At 45.9% G+C, this 23154-nt stretch overlaps 1 protein-coding gene across 1 annotated transcript in view; it reads left to right on the top strand.

Moving 5' to 3' along the window:
- The first annotated feature begins 1018 nt into the window (after positions 1-1018).
- MNAT1 (MNAT1 component of CDK activating kinase) overlaps positions 1019-23154 on the top strand; it is a 180326-nt gene continuing 158190 nt past the window's right edge. Inside the window, exon 1 of the mRNA XM_040333167.1 lies at positions 1019-1190. Within this exon, the coding sequence (XP_040189101.1) occupies positions 1102-1190 (89 nt within the window). The 5' untranslated portion in view covers positions 1019-1101. The remainder of the gene's footprint in view (positions 1191-23154) is intronic.

Genomic DNA, 23154 nt, shown 5'->3' with positions numbered 1-23154 from the left:
CAATAAAGGGTCCTGGGCGGTTTTAGCTCTGCTGGGGAGTGTTGGCAGCCCATCAAAATAAATGTATTTCTTGAACGTGCATTGCTGTAACATAATGATGTAAACCCAGCCTCAGAAATGATGGAAGGTATGGGGTTTTGTATGCACAGACCTGAGTTATTCCCCAGGTCCTGCAGGAACCCCATCGTAGAAATGGGGGGGATTGGCAGTGATAGCAGTCTGAGGAGTAGGGGCTTAAAGCGGAGGTTCACCCTAAAAAACATCTATGTACCATCCCATCCAGCATACTTGCGTCAGCTACAGTATGGTTTTTTTTTTTCCGCTGTATTTACCGTTCAATCGCTCAGTTTCTTTTCAGACTCCTGCGGGGAGTAGGCGTTCCTCTGAAGAGGGGAACATGATTGACGTCCGGCTATGGCGCGTCACGCGTTCCGAAAATAGCCGGAGTAGGAATCGGCTCTTCACGATGCTATACGGCGCCTGCGCACAGACTAGGAGCTGACTGCGCAGGCGCCGTATATATCCGAGTCCTATTTTAGGCTATTTTCGGAACGCGTGACGCGCCATAGCCGGACGTCAATCATGTTCCCCTCTTCATAAGAACGCCTATTTCCCCGCCGGAGTCTGAAACGAAACTGGGCGATTAAACGGTAAATACAGCGGCGAAAAAAAACATACTATAGCTGACGCAAGTATGCTGGATGGGATGGTACATAAAAAAAAAAAGTTTTATGATGAACAACCGCTTTAAGGATTTCATATCAACAAAGCTGTTGATATGCACACTTTTCATACATCATGCCCATTTCATTGTCCATACCACACACCACTGTACAGCTCTGTGTTTTCAAACTATAACATATTCTTTATTACAAGTATTAATTCCTTTTATTTGTTTCTTAAACAAACTATCTAGGAAGAGCTGTAAGTATTCTTGCAGCAATTACATGTGTAGAAGGAGAACACTGTGTGGAGCTGAGTGAGGAAATCCCCAGCTCCTGTATAACACCAGTGGGGGGAGGAACCAAGATCTCCCTGCCGAGTTCCCGGGGACACAGTTTGCAGTGCACTGAGGTGCTGTGTTATGAGAAGAATATAGAGATGGATGACCAAGGCTGCCCGAGGTGTAAGACCACCAAATATCGCAACCCCTCCCTGAAACTGATGGTGAATGTGTGCGGACATACTCTGTAAGTGCAGACAGGATACTTCTACTGAGAGCACTGTGTACATCCATGCTGTGCTGTGTACACAGGGGCCCCTGACATCCATGCTGTGCTGTGTACACAGGGGCCCCTGACATCCATGCTGTGTTGTGTACACAGGGGCCCCTGACATCCATGCTGTGTTGTGTACACAGGGGCCCCTGACATCCATGCTGTGTTGTGTACACAGGGGCCCCTGACATCCATGCTGTGCTGTGTACACAGGGGCCCATGACAACCATGCTGTGTTGTGTACACAGGGGCCCCTGACAGCTGTGCTGTGTACACGGGGGCCCCTGACATCCACGCTGTGCACACGGGGGCCCCTGACATCCACGCTGTGCTGTGTACACAGGGGCCCCTGACATCCACGCTGTGCTGTGTACACAGGGGCCCCTGACATCCATGCTGTGTTGTGTACACAGGGGCCCCTGACATCCATGCTGTGTTGTGTACACAGGGGCCCCTGACATCCATGCTGTGTTGTGTACACAGGGGCCCCTGACATCCATGCTGTGCTGTGTACACGGGGACCCCTGACAGCCATGCTGTGTTGTGTACACGGGGGCCCCTGACATCCATGCTGTGCTGTGTACACAGGGGCCCCTGACATCCATGCTGTGCTGTGTACACAGGGGCCCCTGACATCCATGCTGTGCTGTGTACACAGGGGCCCCTGACATCCATGCTGTGCTGTGTACACAGGGGCCCATGACAACCATGCTGTACTGTGTACACGGGGGCCCCTGACAGCTGTGCTGTGTACACGGGGGCCCCTGACATCCACGCTGTGCTGTGTACACGGGGGCCCCTGACATCCACGCTGTGCACACGGGGGCCCCTGACATCCACGCTGTGCTGTGTACACGGGGACCCCTGACATCCACGCTGTGCTGTGTACACGGGGACCCCTGACATCCACGCTGTGCTGTGTACACAGGGACAGCCATGCTGTGTTGTGTACACAGGGGCCCCTGACATCCACGCTGTGTTGCGTACACGGGGGCCCCTGACATCCACGCTGTGTTGCGTACACGGGGGCCCCTGACATCCACGCTGTGTTGCGTACACGGGGGCCCCTGACATCCACGCTGTGTTGCGTACACGGCGGCCCCTGACATCCACGCTGTGTTGCGTACACGGGGGCCCCTGACATCCACGCTGTGTTGCGTACACGGGGGCCCCTGACATCCACGCTGTGTTGCGTACACGGGGGCCCCTGACATCCACGCTGTGTTGCGTACACGGGGGCCCCTGACATCCACGCTGTGTTGCGTACACGGGGGCCCCTGACATCCACGCTGTGTTGCGTACACGGGGGCCCCTGACATCCACGCTGTGTTGCGTACACGGGGGCCCCTGACATCCACGCTGTGTTGCGTACACGGGGGCCCCTGACATCTGCGTTGCGTACACGGTGGCCCCTGACATCTGCGTTGCGTACACGGTGGCCCCTGACATCTGCGTTGCGTACACGGTGGCCCCTGACATCTGCGTTGCGTACACGGTGGCCCCTGACATCTGCGCTGCGTACACGGGGGCCCCTGACATCTGCGTTGCGTACACGGGGGCCCCTGACATCTGCGTTGCGTACACGGGGGCCCTTGACATCTGCGCTGCGTACACGGGGGCCCCTGACATCTGCGCTGCGTACACGGGGGCCCCTGACATCTGCGCTGCGTACACGGGGGCCCCTGACATCTGCGCTGCGTACACGGGGGCCCCTGACATCTGCGTTGCGTACACGGGGGCCCCTGACATCTGCGTTGCGTACACGGGGGCCCCTGACATCTGTATTTATATTTTGCATTGAAGTGTTACATTCCTGGCTTGCTTTGATTGCGAACTGTCACATTTACTCAACGTAATCAAACTCTCAAACCATCCAATGGCTGGGCTCATAACTGATCACCACAGTTGCAGATCAGAGGCTAAAATGTCATCTTGCTTGGCTGAGGACAATGGGAGGGTTTGATTCCGCTTGAATTACATTGTAGTTTTATATAATAATGTATCATCTTTGTTAATGTTGTAATCTTTGTTTACAAGATAATGCAAATTTATACAGCTCTTTTACTTTGCTTGTAAGATCTCTGTCTCACATACACATACAATGTTATCTGAACTCGCACAATTTCATTCCCGCTGTCAATGTGAACCAGGGCTAAAGGATAAGTTCACTTTAAAGATTTTTTTTTTTAAATAAATGCACTTATTTTTTATTTATTTTCAGGTAATCAATGAACTACCACAGCACTGTGGTGGTTCATGGAGAACTACAAACCGACAGCCGCAAAGGATGCCGAGGTTTGTAGTTCAGTCACACACAGAGCTGTGTGAAGGAATGATGTGGGCTGATCTGCACGTGCATGAGCTGCACTTTGTCACCGATCCCGCAGCCTTGTGTGACCTGCGGCGTATCCCAGAAAGCTGAGGGCAAAGAGGGGTGGCAAACTTTGCTTGGATCACCTAGTTTTCATAGGTCCCCCCCCAAAAAAATGAATGTGCCAATTGTGGTAGCGGAGGACATACAGTGGGTATAGTAAAGAATCGTCCCCCTTTAAAATAAGTACATTTTTGTTCCCTTTCAGCCTGAAATGGAGACAGACACAGTTTTGTTTTAACCAGCTGTATTTACTATTACTTCCAAGTGAAGTATATAACATGTCAGGGAAAAAACAAAAAACAGAATCGCTGAGTTGGAAAAAGGATCACCCTCTTATGTCCGTGTTTTGTTGGACAATCTTTTGCTTTAATCGTTTGCCGACCGCTCTTTAGCACATTTACTGCTACAGGACAGCCGCGCTTTGCAGGATTGTGTGTGTGTGTGTGTGTGTGTGTGTGTGTGTGTGTGTGTGTGTGTGTGTGTGTGTATATGTATGCATATATATATATATATATATGTGTGTGTGTGTGTGTGTATATATATATATATATATATATATATATATGCTGTCAGTTAAACGCGTTATTAACGGCGTTAACACAAACCCATTTTAACGCCGTCAATTTTTTTATCGCGCGATTAAGGAGGTTCACCCTTTAAAACATTTTTTTTTTTGTCAGCACGTACCTCTTAACCCATTCACGCCGACGGGATGCATATATGCGTCCTCGGCGTTCGGTGGTTATACCGGGATGATGCCTGCAGCCGCAGGCATCATCCCGGTACCGTTTAGAGTGGGCATCATCCCGGTACCGTTTAGAGCGGGCGATCGGCTATCCAAACATAACAACCGATGCGGCTAAAAGCCGCTCGGTTGTTATGCCGGAGGAGCGGGAGTGGACATCCCCCCCTCCCTCCGTCTTTGGCCGCTCTGACCGGGCCTCCCGTCCCACCGGGAGACCCGATCCTCCATCCGCCGCGTTCTGTGTTCAGGCGGAGACTGACACTAAGCCGTAAACGGCTTTGATTCAGTCTCCGCATTGAAACCACGGAAGCGGCGTCATGACGTCACTTCCGGGTTTCTCGGCTGCCAATGGCGCCGGATTTAAAAAAATACACAGTATTCAGAATACTTTGAAGTGCAAAGGAGGGCTCGGAGGTCTTTTAGACCCCGATCCCTCCATAAAGAGTACCTGTCACCACCTATTGCTGTCACAAGGGATGTTTACATTCCTTGTGACAGCAATAAAAGTGATCAAAATGTAAAAAAATAAAAAAACACAATTTAATATTATAAAAAAAAATAAGAAAACAAAAAAAAAAATGTTTTAAAGGGTGAACCTCCTTAATCGCGCGATTAATCGTGAGTTAACTATGACATTAATGCGATTAATCGCGATTAGAAATTTTAATCGCTTGACAGCACTAATATATATATATATATATATATATATATATTATATACGCGATCCTGCACTTGCGGGTATCGGACGTGAGTGTGCGCCGCCGGCAGATCGCTCCCACTGTGATTCTACTATTTTTGTAGAAGGAAAAATGGATGGTGCAAAATACCATCAAATTCTTGATGACAATCTGCTGCCCTCTGCCAGAAAATTGTCATTGGGAAGAAGGTTTACCTTCCAACATGACAATGATCCAAAGCACACAGCAAAAATAACAGTGGTTGAAGGAGAAAATGGTGACTGTACTTGCATGGCCTAGTGAGAGGCCAGGCTTAAACCCCAATGAAAATTTGTGGAATGACTGGAAGACTGCAGCCCACAAACGGTTACCATCAAATTCAGCCACAAAAGAAGTTACCTCCATAATTACCAGGCCATTTTATGTGATACAGCACTGTGTCGCTTTACTGATAATTGCGCGGTTGTGCGATGTTTCTTCACACAAATGGTTTTCTTTTGGTGGTATTTGATCACCTCCTGCAGTTTTTATTTTTTTGCGCTATATCTCATATCTCCAAACCCCCCCCCCCCCCCTAATGAAAAAATCTTTAAAAAAACTAACTTATTTACCAGTTTAGGCCAACTTGTATTCTTCTACATATAAAAACCCCACAAATAAGCGATTGTTTGGTTTGTATAAAAGTTATAGTGTCTACAAACCATAGGATAGATTTATGGTCTTTTATTTTTATTTATTGTTTTTACTGGTAATGGCGGCGATCTGAGTTTTTTAGCCAGACTACGACATATCTGACTCTAATGCCCTGTACACACGATCGGTTCGTCTGATAAAAACGGACCGATGGACCGTTATCATCGGACGAACCAATCGTGTGTAGGGCCCCATCGTTTTTTTTTTTCCATCTGTGAAAAAAAATAGAACCTGTTTTAAATTTTTCTTATGGTGAAAAAAACGATCGTCTGTGGGGAAATCCATCAGTCAAAGATCCACGCATGCTCAGAATCAAGTCGACGCATGCTCGGAAGCATTGAACTTCATTTTTCTCAGCACGTCGTTGTGTTTTACGTCACCACGTTGGACACAATCGGATTTTTAACCGATGGTGTGTAGGCAAGACTGATGAAAGTCAGCTTCATCGGATATCTGATGAAAAAATCCATCGGTCCGTTTTCATCAGACGAACCGATCTTGTGTACAGGGCATAAGTGACGCATTATGGGGACCAGTGACCTTATTACATTGAACAGTGCTAAAAAAAAATGCTCTGATCTATTTATGAATGCCACTGGCAGGAAAGGGGTAAACACTAGGGGGGCGATCAAGGGGTTAGGTGTGTTCTGTGTGGGGGATGGGCTTGCATGGATAACACAGTGATCGCTGTTCCTGATCACTAGGAACAGCCGATCTCAATGTTGTCCCCTGTCAGATTGGGGATCCAACTTGTTTATGATTCTGCCTCTGTTTAACACGATCGCGGGTGGCTGGCGGATATAGAGTCCGCCAGACCCGAGGCGGTCCGGAAGTAGTTAAACTGAACTTGAGCAGTTCTGCAAAGAAGAGTGGGGGGCAAATATTGCAAAGTTAGTAGAGACATGTCCCAACAGACTAAAGGCTGTAATTAAAGCAAAAGGTGATTCAACAATATATTGACATAAGGGGGGTGATCCTTTTTCCAACTCCGATTCTGTTTTTGAATTTATTTTCTGTCATGTTTTTTTCTGTTGCATGTTATATCTTTCACTTGGATGTTATAAGTTGCACTAGTAAATACAGCTGGAGAAAACAAAAACTGTCTGTCTTGTTTTCAGGCTGCAAAGGAACACATTGTGATTATTATTATTATCCCTTTAAAATGTTTTGTTCACATTGTGGTGCATTTTTAAGCATTTCAGCAGAACACGATCTTGCCTAGGAATGCAAAGTAAGGAAAATACAGTTTCAAGCTCCATCAAAGCCCCAGGCAAGGCACTAAATACACCACTGAAATCGTGTTTTATCTGCCAGATGATTTGTAATTCTACAACTAAAACAATCGGTGAGGAGCAGTTCCGGCCTACTGACTAGATGGTTGCATTTCATAAAATGAAAAACGTATTTGTTTAAGGCCTCATGCATACTGGACGTTTTTGGACTTTTTACAGCTGCTGTTTTTGGCTTCAGACGTTTTTTTCTACAGCCAATAAACTCTCCATGTTATCCTGTGTCCATGCACACATAGGCTGGTATCAACTGTTTTTGGCTGTAAAAAAAACCCTAAAACTAGTGGGGTCTGAGAGGAGTTTTTTTGCTGTTGTTCGCTGTAAAAACTCTTGAATGTCAAAAAACGTGGATAAACGCAGCTCACCAGCGTTTAATGTTTTTGATCTATTGGAAAAAGGAAAACCCAAAAAAAAGGGGGGGAAAAAAAACGCTAAAAGAAACTCTAAAAAAATACTATTGCAAAAACATTGAAAAACTCACTGCAAAGATACTGGCATTTTTAGAATGTTATTTTAACGTCCAGTGTGCATGAGGTCTAAAATGTATTTATATGTTCAAATAAATTCCTGCAATCATTCATGTTGTTTTGACTCCTGCGTGGAGTTCCATTTTATTAAAATACAATAAAATGTAAAAAATCCCCATATTTTATTGTTGTGTGGGGGTTAGAGTAAGTGAGTTTGTTTTTATTTCTTTCTGTGCCTTCCTATCCTGATGGCTCTACCCCCTAATTTTTTGCCAATAAATTAGGGGGAATTTCCTCACAGGCAGAAATAAAACATTTTTAAAGACATTTTAACCACTAGAGGCCCGCGCTATAGTCAAATGATGGCTACAGAGCGGGCCTGAAAATCCGGGAGGCCGTCAATAGACGTCCTCCCCTTTGCACGTGTGTGGCGCACGCTGTGATCACCGAGTCACTGAAACTCGGTGGATCACAGATCCCGTGTAAGGAGTCGGTCCCGGCCACTTACCACGTGATCAGCTGTCAGCCAATAACAGCTGATCACATGATGTAAACAAAGGATCGGTAATCGTTTTTTTTTTCTCCTCACACTGACAGCGTGAGGAGAAAAAAAAGCAGATCACTGGCTTGTTTACAAGGGACATCGGTCCCGAAGAGGAAGGAGGCACATCTGCCTCATCACTGCCACCTGTCATTGCCACCTATCAATGCCCGCCAATGATGCCAATGACTCATCAGTGCCACCTGGTAATGCTGCATATCAGTGTAACCGATCGGTGCCCATTATTGCCACCTATCTGTGCCCATCACTGCCAGCTATCAGTGCCACCTATTAGTGCCACTTAGTGCCAATCGGTGCCCAACAGTGCTGCCCATCGGTGCCCACCAGTGCCACCCATCAGTACAGCCTCATCAGCGTACATCAATGAAGGAGAACAATTATTAGTTTGCAAAATTTTATAACAAAATATAAAAAAATATATATTTTTTTTAAAACAATCTGTCTTTTTAATTTTTTTTTTAACAAAAAAGAAAAACCACAAAGGTGATTAAATTCCACCAAAAGAAAGCACTATTTGTGGGGAAAAATGATTTTTCATTTGGGTCCAGTGTTGCATGACCGCGCAATTGTCATTCAAAGTGCGACAGCACTGAAAGCTTAAAATTGGTCTGGGCAGGAGGGGGGGTTTAAGTGCCCAGTAAGCAAGTGGTTAATTCTTCTTAACTTTGTCCAAAACTATAATAAAAAAAAGTATAGTTAGGACATGGGCTTTAGGGCTCATTCCCTTCAGAGGGCATATTATACAGCAGTGCTGGTGTGCATTGTAAAAGGAGCAGTATAAAATGTGCATGAAGCATTGCACTGTTTTCCACCACAACACCTGCACTTTGAAGGAACACTAAAGATAATTTTTTTTTTTTTTTTAAATAACAAACATGTCATACCTCCCTCCACTGTGCAGCTCGTTTAGCACAGAGTGGCCCTGAACCTGGTCTTCTGGGGTCCCTCGGCTGCTGTCTCGGCTCCTCCCCGCAAGAATTCGCCACCTTCATGCGAGAGAACTCGCATGATGGTGAAATCTTGCGGACGCGTTCCAGTGATACAGCCGTCGGCTATAGCCGCTCACTGTGTCACTCGGCCCCGGCACGCCGCATCATTGGATGTGATTAGCAGCAGCACGAGCCAATGGCTGCGCTGCTTACAATCAACCAATGAATGAGCCGAGAAGCCTGCGCTTTCACAGCGTGGCACTTTCGAGGGGTAAGGTAAGTAAACAGGGGGCTCGGGGGGCCGCTAATCCACAGATGTTTTTTCACCTTACTGCATAGAATGCAATAAGGTGAATTTTTTTTTTTTTATAACCCCTTTAACCACTTCAATACCGGCCCATTGTAAAATGACGTCCACAAAGAACCTCTACCGTTCAGAGTGGACGTCATATGACGTCCTGGGCTTTGTGGGGGGGATATCTGAATGATGCCTGCAGCTAGAGGCATCATTCAGATATCCTTCTCTTCTGCCGGCGATTCTGCACAACGTAAGAACGATCATAGCGGCGGTTCCGCCGCTAGATCGTTCTTACAGGCGACGGGAGGGGACATCCCCCCCTCCCGCCGCCATCCGGTGCTTCTCCGGGCTCTCCCGTGCCATCGGGGGCCCGGAGAACGAATCGTCTGGCGCTGGCAGGAAGCATAGAGATGACTGGTGACCAGATGGTCACCAGTCATCTCTATGACCATCGGAGGACCCGGGCGCGATGTGATGACGTCACGCCCGGGTCCCCGTAAGTAAACAAAGCCGCAATTGCGGCTGCTAAGCAACAGTACGCATGAGATCGGTGAATTTTTTTTCACCGATTTCATGCTTTCCAGCCTGGAGGAGAGATGTGGGGTCTTATTGACCCCGCATCTCTCCATAAAGAGGACCTGTCACACACATTCCTATTACAAGGGATGTTTACATTCCTTGTAATAGGAATAAAAGTGCTAATAAAAAAAATAAAATAAAAAAAGTGTAAATAAATAAATAAATATGTATAAAAAAAAAAAAAGAAAATTTTTTTTTTTAACGCCCCTGTCCCCAGTAGCTTGCACACGCAAGTCCCGCCGACATATGTAAACACCGTTTAAACCACATATGTGAGGTATCGCCGCGTGCGTTAGAGTGCCAGCAACAATTCTAGCACTAGATCTCCTCTGTAAATCTAAACTGGTAACCTGTAAAAAATTTCAAAGCGTTGCTTATGGAGATTTTTAAGTACCGAAGTTTGGCGCCATTCCATGAGTGTGCGCAATTTTAAAGTGTGACATGTTAGGTATCTATTTACTCGGTGTAACATAATCTTTCATATTTTACAAAAAAATTGGGCTAACTTTACTGTTTTGTTATTTTTTTAATTCATGAAACAATTTTTTTCCAAAAAAAAGGCGTTTGAAAAATGATTGCGCAAATACCGTGCAAGATAAAACGTTTCAATGACCGTCGTTTTATTCCCTAGGGTGTCTGCTAAAAAAACATATATAATGTTTGGGGGTACTGCATCATTTTCTAGCAAAAAAATGATGATTTGTACATGTAGGAGAGAAGTGCCAGAATAGGCCTGGTATGGAGGTGTGTGTATAAAAGCCCTGTATGGAAGCGGTTAAAAATGATACAGCCACTTGGATTACTATTGCATAACAGCCAGGATCTGGTTAAAAGAACAAAAACAAAAAGCTCAGGCTTTCTCGTCCACATCAGTACTAGACCTCACAAATGTGTTTCTGGAAGAATGGTCAAACATTCCCATAGACACACTCCTAAACCTTGTGGACAGCCTTCCCAGAAGAGTTGAGGCTGTTATATCTGCAAAGGGTGGGCCAACTCACTATTGAACCCTACAGACTAAGACTGGGATGCCATTAAATTTCATGTGCGTGTAAAGGCCGGCGTCCCAATACTTTTGGTAATATAGTGTATGTGAACAGGGGCCATTGAAATGAATGGGATTTGGTTTGTTGAGTGTTTGAGAACTACAAGCTTTAAGCAGAAAGGGCTTACATTTTAAAATTTGGTGCTGTTTTTTTTACCCTGCTGCCCTAGGCACTAGGCGCGCCCTTCTGGTATACACGGCTTTGGCGGTCATTACATTGAAGGATGATTGGTTGCATTTTTTGGTTACTGGCCTTTCCACATTGTTGTTGCTCTTTGCACTCCCCCAAGGACGGCAGTCTTAATGATGTGGCTATGTGTAACTAATTACATTACAATGGTTTCTCAATTAATTGCAAATTTTAGTTCTCCACATTACAGCGCTGGTCTTGTAAGATTTAATATTCTATTTGAAATGGTTTTCTTAAATTGCACAATAATTAGTTTCTGTGCCTTGGCGAAACGCTGTAATAATTCTTGCCGTTTTGTAATATTTTTTGAATGACCGCGTTATTTGCTTTGGCTGTAAGCAGCACATTTTTGCTGAATAAAGGCTGTGGGCTGTTTTTGCTGAAATTGATTAAATTTGCCTGCTTGCTTCGATTATCACCTCCTCAACTGAATGTAGAACGCTGGACAACAAAGCTTACTTTTTTGTGTTTAACATTTTAAAAAGTGCGTTGAATAGTTGGTGAGATTGTGTAGACCGAATGCTTAGAGCAGGGGTGTCAAACTCAATTTAGTCGAGGGCCGCATCAGCAGTGTGGTTGCCCTCAAAGGGCCAGTTGTATATGGGTCGCACTACATACAGAATGCAGAGTTCAGGATTAGGTCAGGATTATGCTACGTACACAGTGCAGGAATCCAGGGGTCCGCACAGAGCCCCCTTGCATCAGAGTCCGCACAGAGCCCCCTTGCATCAGAGTCCGCACAGAGCCCCCTTGCATCAGAGTCCGCACAGAGCCCCCGTGCATCAGAGTCCGCACAGAGCCCCCGTGCATCAGAGTCCGCACAGAGCCCCCGTGCATCAGAGTCCGCACAGAGCCCCCGTGCATCAGAGTCCGCACAGAGCCCCGTTGCATCAGAGTCCGCACAGAGCCCCTTGTAATGCTGTGGACTTGGATGTAAAGGGGGAACTCTGATGTAAGGGGGGCTCTGCCCACCAAAGCGTCCCTCTTGCATCAGAGTCCACAAGGCACCCCTTAAATGTGTTTAATATATACACTGGGAGGTGGGAGAGGGTGAGCTTACTCACCCCAGGATGGAGGGTCAGGGGCGGGCTGCCTGCGTCTTCCTTCAAATTTTCCCGGGGATGTGTGAGCGGGGCAGACACAGGGGGTGTGGGCGGGCCACACAGTGTAAATAGGCGGGAAGAGGAGGAGCAGTGTCCGAGCCGAACTGTCAGTGTAGATTCTGAGGCTGAGCTGTGTGTGAGAGAGACACACAGCTCAGCCAAGCAGCCGTTAAAGTAGTTGCGCCGCTGCCCGGAGATGACACAGGCACGGCCGCATTGCGCTAGGTGAGCGGCGGCCGCGACCTGTGTTAACCCTGTCCAGGCCGCGGACGCCGCTTACCTCCCGCTGTGCGGCCTGATCATCGACAGGCCACAGAGCGGGCGGCACTGGAACAAACGGTGGAGGCTGGCGGGCCACATGACAAGGCTTGGCGGGCCGGATTCGGCCCGCGGGCCTTGTGTTTGCCACCCCTGGCTTAGAGGGTCAGTAAATCTTAACGCGTATCTAGGCCCAAAACAAAAAATGGTCAAAGGTTACAGAGAGGGCCGGTGCTACCACTAGGCAAACACGGCAGGTTTAGGGCGCACTGCTGCCTAGGGGAGCCTGGCCACTGGTGTTCCTACTCTCTTCTCTCTGCAGCAAGCAACTGAGTCTCAGCGTCAGCAGGTGGCCGCCACTCCGTTTGTATATAGTGTCAGAGGCGCTGTGGCAGCAAACGGAGGGCTGTGTCCCAACTCCTGAATGAATGGAAGCAAGCAAACATTCATTGATGGGCGCTGCCGGTGAGGCTGCATTGATATGGGCGCTGCCGGTGAGGCTGCATTGATATGGGCGCTGCCGGTGAGGCTGCATTGATATGGGCGCTGCCGGTGTGGCTGCATTGATATGGGCGCTGCCGGTGTGGCTGCATTGATATGGGCGCTGCCGGTGTGGCTGCATTGATATGGGCGCTGCCGGTGTGGCTGCATTGATATGGGCGCTGCCGGTGTGGCTGCATTGATATGGGCGCTGCCGGTGAGGCTGCATTTGATGGGTGCTTCATTAAAAATGTGGGGTATACTTGGGCAGGACAAAAGGGGTGGAGCCAAGGGGGGCGGCAAAATTATACCAAAAATAGGTAGAAGAATACGTATCAGAATACGTATCGGCCTAAACTGAGGAAAAAAAATGTTTTTATATCTTTTTTTGGGGATATTTATTATAGCAAAAAGTAAAAAATATTGATTTTTTTTCAAAGTTGTTGCTTTATTTTTGTTTATAGCGCAAAAAATAAAAACCGCAGAGGTGATCAAATACCACCAAAAGAAAGCTCTATTTATGGGAAAAAAAGGACGCCAATTTTGTTTGGGAGCCACATCGCACGACCGCGCAATTGTCAGTTTAAGCGACAGTGCCGAATTGCAAAAAGGGGCAAGGTCCTCAACCTGCATAATGGTCCAGGGCTTAAGTGGTAAACAGCGGTAGAGCGCTGCGTTACAGAGGCGATTCAGTTCGCATGTGCGGCGCTATATAAGTTTCTCACTCACTCACTCAGAAAAAGAGAGAGGGAAAAAAAGGAAAGGCGTGGGGGGGGGGGGGGGGGGGGAGTCGTCTAGGGGGGAAAAGTGGAATTGCCGAAGGTATACAATGTCTTAATATGCTCAGGATGCAAAGAGTGCCTTCCCTTCTTCCGAGAATGTAAACATGTTCCAACCCATTGGGTTTTGGAAAAAGCCTCATGCCTGTTTTGAGCAGAAAGTAACAGATCGTCCTCAGCTTTTTACTCTTGGTGTCAGTAAAACTTGTCAGAAGAGACTCCTGCAGATGGATGAGGAAAGGACAGCAGGCCGAAATGACACTTGGTGCTCTACAATGAGAAGTACACACTGTAGAGGGCTATGCTTTGTTCATAGTTCATGTTTGAGGTTTACAACCACTTTATATGGTTACAACACTCACTGTACTATATGTATGGAAGAGCCATGGTTGCATAGTACTTGCTCTCCTAATTTGGACTACAAATCAACTCTAGGAAAAGGCTAACAATTGCCCATCCCTCTAATCCTTTCTTAACTCTCTTCTAACCCTTCATTTAAGTGATTTATTTTTTTAACTTACCTGGCGAAGCCAGAAATATCCGTCTAAGTCCACAGTTTCCTGTTGCTGGAGCCGCCATGCCAGATGTACAAGTTATCCATCACCATTCGCCCCCTACCTTCTCCTTTTCTTTGAATTCCTATTGTTTCTCCAGCCAGGTTTACTCAACAAACAAAATAGCTGCTGCTCACTGTAACTGCAAGTCGGACAGTCTACCATAGTGTAGGTCATATAGCATACAAGGATTTTTTTTTAAAATAACATGTTAGACTTGCCTGCTCTGTGCAATGCTTTTGCACAGAGCAGCCCCCATCCTCCTCTTTTTAGGTTCCCTGCTGGTGTACCCCCCCCCCACCTTTCCCTCTTGTCAAGTGCCCACCGTAACAAGTCACTTGCTATGGGAGCATTTATGTGGACTCGCTCCTGAGCAGGCTCTTTGTGTCCATAGACACACATGGTGTGACTGGGCCCTGTGCCTTGGCTGTGATTGACAACCACAGGGACCAATGTTTCCCGATTCTGTCTCTGCACCAGTGAGGAGGGAGAGAGTAGAGAAATCCTCTGCTCTCATGCACAGCGCTGCATTGAGATCGGGCTCAGGTAAGTATTGGAGGGGTTATATAGGGAAGGAATTCCTGTGTCCATTCAACTGTAAGGCCTCATGCCTCATAAAATAACGTCATAAAAATGCCAGTAGCTTTTTTTTTCAACGTTTTTTCAATAGCGTTTTTTAGTGTTTTTCCGCGTTAGCGTTTTTAGCGTTTTTTTGTTGAAGACAATTTTTATTTTTTTTTCCAATTGATCAAAAACGTTAAATGCTGGTGAGTGACGTTTTTGAGCATTTATCAGCGTTAGAGCGTTTTTACAGCTGAAAAACGTCTCTCAGAACCCACTAGTTTTGGGAGTTTTTAACTACTCAAAAACGCCACTGCTCAAAACTGCTAATAACAGCCTCTGTGTGCATGGACACATAGGATAACATGATGGAGAGTTTATTGACTGTAGAAAAAAACATCTACTGCCAAAAACAGCTGCTGTAAAATGTCCAGTGGGCATGAGGCCTTAGTGGTGCATAACCCATTAGGTAAGAATTAATATGGTCATTCTGCTTCCTGTGCTGTACTCTAAAAAAAAAAAAAAAAACGGATTTTACAGGCAAGTACAAAAATCTATTTTTTCTTCAAAAGAGGAAAGAATTGGGTTTGCTCACCAGTCCTATAACACGTTTTAATGTCTCCATATAGTAGAGTAGCCATGACTGCTTATGTGCTCAATATTGCCTTTTAGGGCAGTGGTCCCAAAACTGCGGCCCAATACTTGCTTTTATTTGGCCCTTGGGGCAAGATTTTACCCACTATACCAACAATGGAGCAATAATTCCCCCCCCGACCGACACCAATGAAGGGGGCACATTTCCTCCCACCAGCATTGGGGCCCAATAACATAAATGTTGGGGCACAATTCCTCTCAATGACCCCAATGATGGGGCGCAACTACTTTCACTGAAACAAACCATGGGGCATTATTTTTTCCATGGACGCCGAGACCTTTTGTACTCCCACTGGCCACAGTCCGGCCCTCCACAGGACAGTAAACTGGCCCCTTTGTCACAAACTACCCTATAATTCTGATGTAGTAGTTTTGGATTTAATGGGTTAAGGACTGCCGCACGACTATTTACGTCAGCAGAATGACAAGGCTGGGTACATGAATGTCCCCTTTAAGATGCCCAGCCGTGGGTCGTGAGCGTGCCGCCGGCTGGTCCTGTCCTCCGTAGCCTCGCCCGCTGGAACTGCGGACCCGATCGCTGTAGGTGTCCCGCGATCGGGTCACAGAGAGGAAGAACTGGGAGAGGTGAGTGTAAATAAACCTTCCCCGTTCTTCCTAGTGTGGCTGTCAGTGATTGTCTGTTCCCTGTGTTAGGGAACGACGATCCGTGATGTCACACGCACAGCCACGCCCCCCCCCTCACAGTAAGAATACCCTCTTAGTACACACTTAACCCCTACTGCTCCCCCTCCTGGTTAACCCCTTCACAGTAATCCGTGCATTTTTATTGCACTTTTCGCTGTGAAAATGACAATGGTCCCAAAAATGTGTCAAGTGTCCGATGTGTTCGCCATAATGTCGCAGCCACGATAAAAATCGCTGATTGCCGCCATTAGTAGTAAAAAAAAAAAAATATTATTAAAAATGCCATAAAACTATCCCCTATTTTGTAAACGCTATAAATTTTGCACAAACCAATCAATAAACGCTTATTGCGTTTTTTTTTTACCAAAAATATGTAGAAGAATACGTATCGGCCTAAACCTTTATATATTTTTAGGGGAAATTTATTATAGCAAAAAGTAAAAAATATTGCACTTTTTTTAAATTGTCGCTCTATTTTTGTTTATATCGCAAAAAATAAAAACCGCAAAGGTGATCAAATACCACCAAAAGAAAGCTCTATTTGTGGAAAAAAAAGGACCCCAATTTTGTTTGGGAACCACGTCGCACGACCGCGCAATTTGTCAGTTAAAGCGACGCAGTGCCGAATCGCAAAAAGGGGCCAGGTCCTTTTACCTGCATAATGGTCCGGGTCTTAAGTGGCTAAAATGCCATTTATGAAGAATGTAAGGAGCATCTGTGATTTTATTTCCAGCAGCTTAAGATTTTATTTTAAACTTGTGGTTTGTAGAAGAGCTCCAGCCGGTCCAGCTTTTCTCGACCCTTGACTTGTCACTTCCAGTAGGACACCTGTGCTTCCCCCTCCGCAGTAGATTCTTTAGCAGCTGAGTCACATGCAGTAGAACCCTGGTGCCAAGAGTAATGTCAGTTATGAAAAGCATACCGGCAGCCTCAGCATCTCCTGGATGTCCTGGGCTCGGAGCTGTCTCTACAGTCTGCAGGTTCAGCAGCTGTGCCCTTGAGTCAGAGAACGCTGTAAAACCTAGCAGCTGAAACAGCAGACTTTTAAAAGACACAGAACACAGGCTTGAGAAGCAGACGCTAAGCTTCTGGAAGATTCCAGAACAGGTGTATGTGGTCTGACATTAAAGATGGAGCTGTTGGAAAGCTCTCAGTGTTATTTAGGCAAATCCTACACTTATCTTGTAATCTAGGGCAAAAGTTTTTGGACAGGCTGTGCTGCCTAAGGCCCCGTACACACGGTCGGTTTGGTCCGATGAGAATGAACCGAAGTTCATTTTTATCGGACCAAACCGACCGTGTGTATAGGCTATCGGTCTGGTTTCCTTCGGTCCAAAATTTCTAAACATGCTTCAAAACCGAACCGATGGACCGCTGCCCCATCGGACCAAACCGATGGTTAGTACAGAAAAGCATTGGTTCAAAACCCGCGCATGCTCAGAATCAAGTCGACGAATGCTTGAAAGTATTGAACTTCATTTTATTCAGCACGTCGTGTGTTTGACGTCACCGCGTTCTGACCCGATCGGATTTTGGACTGATGGTGTGTACACATATCAGGCCGTACGGCCACTCATGTGATAGTTGGTCTCCTCATCTGCCTTATGTAGGCAAACGGAATAATACAACGTTTATTATATATTCAGGAACTGTTTTAACTACAAAAGGATTTCGATTTTTGCCCAGGCGCAAGTCTTTTTTACCCGTCGCGATTCACAAAAAGTTGGCGCGTCGTAATTTCGCGCAAAGCACGTCGGGAGCATGCGCAGTACGTCCGGCGCGGGAGCGCGCCTAATTTAAATGGAGCGGAGCAGGCAGCCTATTGCGAAGGGAGGCCACGGAGATCAGGGTGGAGCAGCCCTGATTATCGTGGTCTGTTTAGAGAGGGCATACAGGATGTGGTAGGTTTCTTCTTTTTCTTTTACAGTTTGGGGGGGGGGGGGGGAGTGGGGCAAAATCCTGAGATGTGTGCAAACCTGGTGGCCAACTACATTAAGTCAGCAGCTACAGTATTTAACATAAGGACACTTGCCTCCTGGAATCCCATGATGTCGGCACCCCAAGCTGGATCCGTACAGTACAGTCCCTCCCGCTTCGGTGGGTTGGTACGGCTGGGCATTCCTGGGGTTCAGGGGTCCTCTTCTCTCTTCCCTGCTCCTTTCCCTCTGCTGCATTACTAAAGCACGCTGTCCCGGGGGGGGGGGGGGGGCCTTGCTGAGGGGACTGTGTTATCTGGCATTTTTTTTTATTGTTCTGGATACTTTCCTGTGGGGGCTTTCACTGTAAAAGCCCTAGGAGGCTTTCCCTGTTTAAATGCGGTGTTTTGTCGCCATTTGGCGGTTTTCAATTGCATTAAAAACTCCCATTGGCGGCCATTTTGTCATAGCCGCACCATGTGCAGCTTACATTGCGGTCTGCCATTTTCCTGTGGCCGCGTTCTGAACGCTCGCCGGCCATCTTTGTGAGGCCCTGACCCCTAGTGCTGTTTCCTACGGTGCACACAGGTCCCTGCAGACGCTGCACAGTTCCTTCACGGTTCTTTTCCTCTCCACACGCCGTGTGCTGAGAGCGGTCGGCAGCGCTGGGCAGTCTCCTCTTAAGTTGAGTCCCCTGGTTACCCCTGGTTCAGCGCAGCAAGTGGGTAAGATGCCCTGAATAGGGCCCTAGGAGCGTCAGTTTTTTGTAAAGACAGGTGTGCATACACTTATATCTATTACATACACACTATGTAAATGTCTTTAATATTTGGAGTCAGTATCTGGTCCTTCCCCAACATGCTGGTGGTAGCAGCAACAAAGACTTGTTAGCCCTGGACACTTTTGTGCCAGGGTGGGGGCGGACTGCGAACAGGCGGGGGTTAAAAGAGTGCCCCCTCCCCCCGTTATCCCCTGGGGAATGCTCTGTTATGGAGCCACGGAACAGTTACCTGGGTCGGTGCAGGATAAGGCATTTATGGGTGCGCTTCTCACTGCTGTAAGGGACTCTCTTAACCACTTAAGGACCGCCTAACGCCGATATAGGTAGAATGGCACAGTTGGGCACAAGCACGTACCTGTACGTCCTCTTTAAGTGCCCAGCCGTGGGTCGCGCGCGTGACCCTCTCCAAAGCCGCCGGAGTCCCGCGATTGGTCACAGGAGCTGAAGAACGGGGAGAGGTGTGTGTAAACACACCTTCCTCGTTCTTCACAGTGGCAGTGTACCTGCCTGCTGCGGCTCCGTTTTGGAGATCTGACCCTCTTTTGTGTCCGTGTCTTGTCCACAAAAGGGCCTGGCGGTCTCGTCGACCACCCTTTCTCGGTGGATCAGGCAGACCGTCATACAGGTCTATGCTCTTAGTGGGCGGGCCCCCCTTTTCTGATCGCGGCATTTTCGACCAGGGCAATTGGTGCTTTTCTGACATCATGCGTCGGTCTCACAGGTGTGCGAGGCGGCGACTTGCTAGTCCGTTCGCACTTTCTCCAAAATTGACATGTTGGCAGTGGTGGGAAATTTTTATTGGTAGTTTTTTTTATCAATCTTTAATTATAAAATGATTTCTTTTTAGCATTGACAAATCCGTTTTTTTTAATTAATCATGAATTTTCTTTTAATAATGATGTAAAGCTTTAAAATGAACTTGTGAAGGATTTGAAACCAAAAAATTGTCACCTCCTGCACAAGTTTGAGGTAAATACATTTGTTACATTTAAAAAAAAATGATTAACCATTGCTGAAAGACATTTGTAAACAAAAAGGTGTTGCGTTGTTATAATTTTAAGACCGTAGACATTACCGTAGATCTGCGTCATATTTTCAAACGGGATCAAATAATCCAAACTTCATTCCTAAAACATATTTAATACATTTCTTAGGGAAGACGACTTGCTTATTGAATCTTTAAACGCACTTTGAAAGTCCCTGATGGATGGCTAGGTATGCGCAGGGTTATAAATAGCGTAACGCCGGACGCAATGACCCGATGTCTATTTTAGAAGCCGCGTCTGTCGGACTACTCTAAGAGGACTAGCATACTTTTTAGAAGTGACCATCTATTGCCTACTCAACCAGTTTCCTGCTCTGTCGTCTTGTCAGAGAAGGTAGAAAGAGGTCTTTTGTTATGGCCTTGAACACTGATATTTGTTACTATCATAGAAGTTCTTCCTTGTAAAGGTGGCCATGCATCATGCGAAGGGGCTGATTGTTCAGTAGCAGATAAGCAGATCCATGGGGTAGTTCATGGTTTACAGTGTGATCTACAGATGGCCACTAGAGGGAGAATACACAGATCTGTATATGTATCGCCCAAATAAAATAAAAAAAGATTTTCAAAAGATTAATTTTTTTTTTAAACCTAAAAATGTCAGTACCATCCAAAAATGTGTTAAGTATGTTATGGTTTTACTTGTAAAAATATTTTTGCGAGATTTCCGGGTATGGATTTTCGAAGAAAAGTATTATCAATGCAGGGTAATATTGCGCCCGTTAGGCACCAAGAGCTGAATAAGTGGAATCGATGTTTCCTCTGTCCATGCTAAACAGAATAGATGGAGGAATCTCCACTGAGAGCCTTTGTATTCTGACAGCCACCGACTCTGTTGATTTTTCAGTCAAAGTTTTGTTACTACATTGATGGGCACAGGTGAGGCGGCATTGATGGACACAGGTAGGCTACACTGATAAAGTTGTTAAATGTTTTATGCAGAATTAAGTTATAAAAATAAATACAATGTATGAACAGAAGATCAGTGATTTCCCCTAGTGAGGCCACCCCCCCCCCACAGTAAGAACACACCCAGGGACATACTTAACCCCTTCCCCGCCCCCTAGTGTTAACCCCTTCACTGCCAGTGGCATTTTTATAGTAATCCAATGCATTTTTATAGCACTGATCGCTATAAAAATGCCATTGGTCCCAAAGAAGTGTCCGCCATAATGTCGCAGTACCGAAAAAAATCGCTGATCGCCGCCATTACTAGTAAAAAAAAAATATTAACAAAAATGCCATAAAAATACCCCCTATTTTGTAAACGCTCTAACTTTTGCGCAAACCAATCAATAAACACTTATTGCGATTTTTTTTTTTGAAAAATATGTAGAAGAATACGCATCGGCCTAAACTGAGGAAAAAAATCATTTTTTTTATATATATTTTTGGGGGATATTTATTACAGCAAAGTAAAAAATATTCATTTTTTTCAAAATTGTCGCTCTATTTTTGTTTATAGCGCAAAAACTAAAAACCGCAGAGGTGATCAAATACCACCAAAAGAAAGCTCTATTTGTGGGAAAAAAAAGACGCTAATTTTGTTTGGGAGCCACGTCGCAAGACTGCGTAATTGTCAGTTAAAGCGACGCAGTGCCAAATGGCAAAAAGTACTCTGGTCTTTGACCAGCAATATGGTCCGGGGGTTAAGTGGTTAATGGCCCGTACACACGATCGGAATATCGGACGACAGATCGTACAACTTTTTTCGCATAATAGTTGCAAGTAAAAATTGAATAGGTTACCAAAGTCGCAAAAATTCTTGTACGAAAGAAAAAAAAATCAGAAGTGATGTCGTGTTGTAATGTATTTGTGTTGTATTTTCAGACGACAACTGTATTGAGTACGATCTGGTATGGTACGAGGAAAATTTTCGTGCATGTTCGATCAAAAAAATATCAGATGAACTATTGTGATCGGCTCTCGAAAGTAGTGTACACATGATCCGAAAATCGTACGATTCTTCCTCGGACGATGTTTTCGTCCGATATTCGGATTGTGTGTAGGGTTTACTTTTACCAATCATTACACAGTTCTTTATTACTGTAATTATTTTAATGATGATGATTGGCATCTGGTTGCTATGAGTTACTAAGTTTTGCAGATCATCATTGCTTGTTGTGATAGCAAATTGGACAAGCCTGTAAATTGTTTAAACTGTACAGAGCCAGAGTCCATGGAAATGTGTGCTGTGTTTACTTTGCTGTGGGCTGAATGGTGTTTGTGATCTTGCCTGACGCTTACAGGATGATGTCAGTAGCAGAGCATTAATACTGCATCAATTGTGTGTTTACTGTAATGTGATCTATCCTTGTGTCATTGTCTTCCAACCCACTAAGACAGGCAAGGGTGTCCAGTATCTGCAGTCCAGTGTCTACTTTCTTTATAACCATAAGCAGCATGACTTTGGGCGTCTTGTCTGCTGACGTAAGCCATCTGGACTTTTTTTTATATCTATTGATATCCAAAACTTTTTAAGGGGACTTCTACTTCATCTTTATTTTTATCAAGTTTGGATAATATATTCTTATTCCATGTGTTGCATAAAGGAATATTCTACTTTTTTTTTTTTTTTTTTTTCCAAACAATACTAAACAATACACCCATATCGATTAATAATAAAAAAAAGTGGTGAATGCATTTATTTTGCATTAGAACTTGCAAAGCATTGTAACCATGATTGCGGGTGCAATACTCCTGCAGACTATTCCTCTGGCGGTTGCATGCCTCTGGCGGTTGCATGCCTCTGGCGGTTGCATGCCTCTGGCGGTTGCATGCCTCTGGCGGTTGCATGCCTCTGGCGGTTATGCATTCTTCTGGCGTTTGCATGCCTCTGGCGGTTGCATTCCTCTGGTGGTTGCTCTGTATCAAAGTTTGGATCTTCTGTTACAGGGCTGGAAGGTGCATCAGTGGACTAAAAGTGTGGTGGCGCCACACTTATACTCCATCAAGAACTCCAATTTCCCTTTGCCGCAGTAGAAGACGGGACTTGTAGTTTGTATCGCTAGATCTGTGAATGAACAGTGCGGCTGTGCGGATGGAGTGACACGCGACTACACCAAACTCCGCTGATAGGATGCTGAAAGGGGTTGTAAAGGTTTGGTTTTTTATTTTCTAAATAGGTTCCTTTTAAGCTAGTACAGGGGTTTCCAAACTGTGGCCGGATGTGGCCTTTTGCTTGCCTTTATCAGACCCTTGAGACACTATTTCCCACACCGATACAAGGCACTATACCTTCTACACCAGCAATGGGGCACTATACCTTCTACACCAGCAATGGGGCACTATACCTTCTACACCAGCAATGGGGCAC

The sequence above is a fragment of the Rana temporaria genome, chromosome 13, assembly GCF_905171775.1.
Source record: "Rana temporaria chromosome 13, aRanTem1.1, whole genome shotgun sequence".
NCBI lineage: Eukaryota > Metazoa > Chordata > Amphibia > Anura > Ranidae > Rana > Rana temporaria.
The sequence above is the reverse complement of the archived record's forward strand: the minus strand, read 5'-3'. Positions and strand labels throughout refer to the sequence as shown.